General features: G+C 69.0%; 1 protein-coding gene across 1 annotated transcript in view; it reads right to left on the reverse strand.

Annotated features, from left to right (window-relative positions):
- Positions 1–61: 61 nt before the first annotated feature.
- Positions 62–503, reverse strand: part of SCN4B (sodium channel, voltage-gated, type IV, beta subunit) — a gene marked incomplete at its 5' end in the record, with an annotated part of 2,315 nt that continues 1,873 nt past the window's right edge. The window contains 2 exons of the mRNA XM_009587057.1: positions 62–234; positions 395–404. Coding sequence (XP_009585352.1) covers positions 62–234; positions 395–404 — 183 coding nt within the window. The remainder of the gene's footprint in view (positions 235–394; positions 405–503) is intronic.

Below are 503 nucleotides of genomic sequence, written 5' to 3' on the forward strand. Positions count from 1 at the left end.
GCTTGTCCCCCTGCCCTCCCTCCCCGCTGGCGGGCAGGCCAGGGCTCGGGGCGCCGCTGCTTCATGCCTTTGGTGGTGCTTTTTGTTCCGCCTTGGAGCCGGCCAGGCCATTCTCGGTGTTGTCGTTCCCCGACGAGCTCACGAGACATTCCTTCCTGGTGGAGAGCACACGGCCAGCTGACAGCCCCCGGCACCCCCCAGCCCCTCTCGCCACAATCCCGGCCCCGTGCAGCCCTGCCCCTCGGCAGCACCGCCGAAGGGTGCCGGGACCAGCACCCACACTCACTTCCCATCCTAGCCGGCCAGGCCATTCTCGGTGTTGTCGTTCCCCGACGAGCTCACGAGACATTCCTTCCTGGTGGAGAGCACACGGCCAGCTGACAGCCCCCGGCACCCCCCAGCCCCTCTCGCCACAATCCCGGCCCCGTGCAGCCCTGCCCCTCGGCAGCACCGCCGAAGGGTGCCGGGACCAGCACCCACACTCACTTCCCATCCTGAGTCTC

Source organism: Fulmarus glacialis, unplaced genomic scaffold (assembly GCF_000690835.1).
Source record: "Fulmarus glacialis isolate BGI_N327 unplaced genomic scaffold, ASM69083v1 scaffold21741, whole genome shotgun sequence".
Classification (NCBI taxonomy): Eukaryota; Metazoa; Chordata; class Aves; order Procellariiformes; family Procellariidae; genus Fulmarus; species Fulmarus glacialis.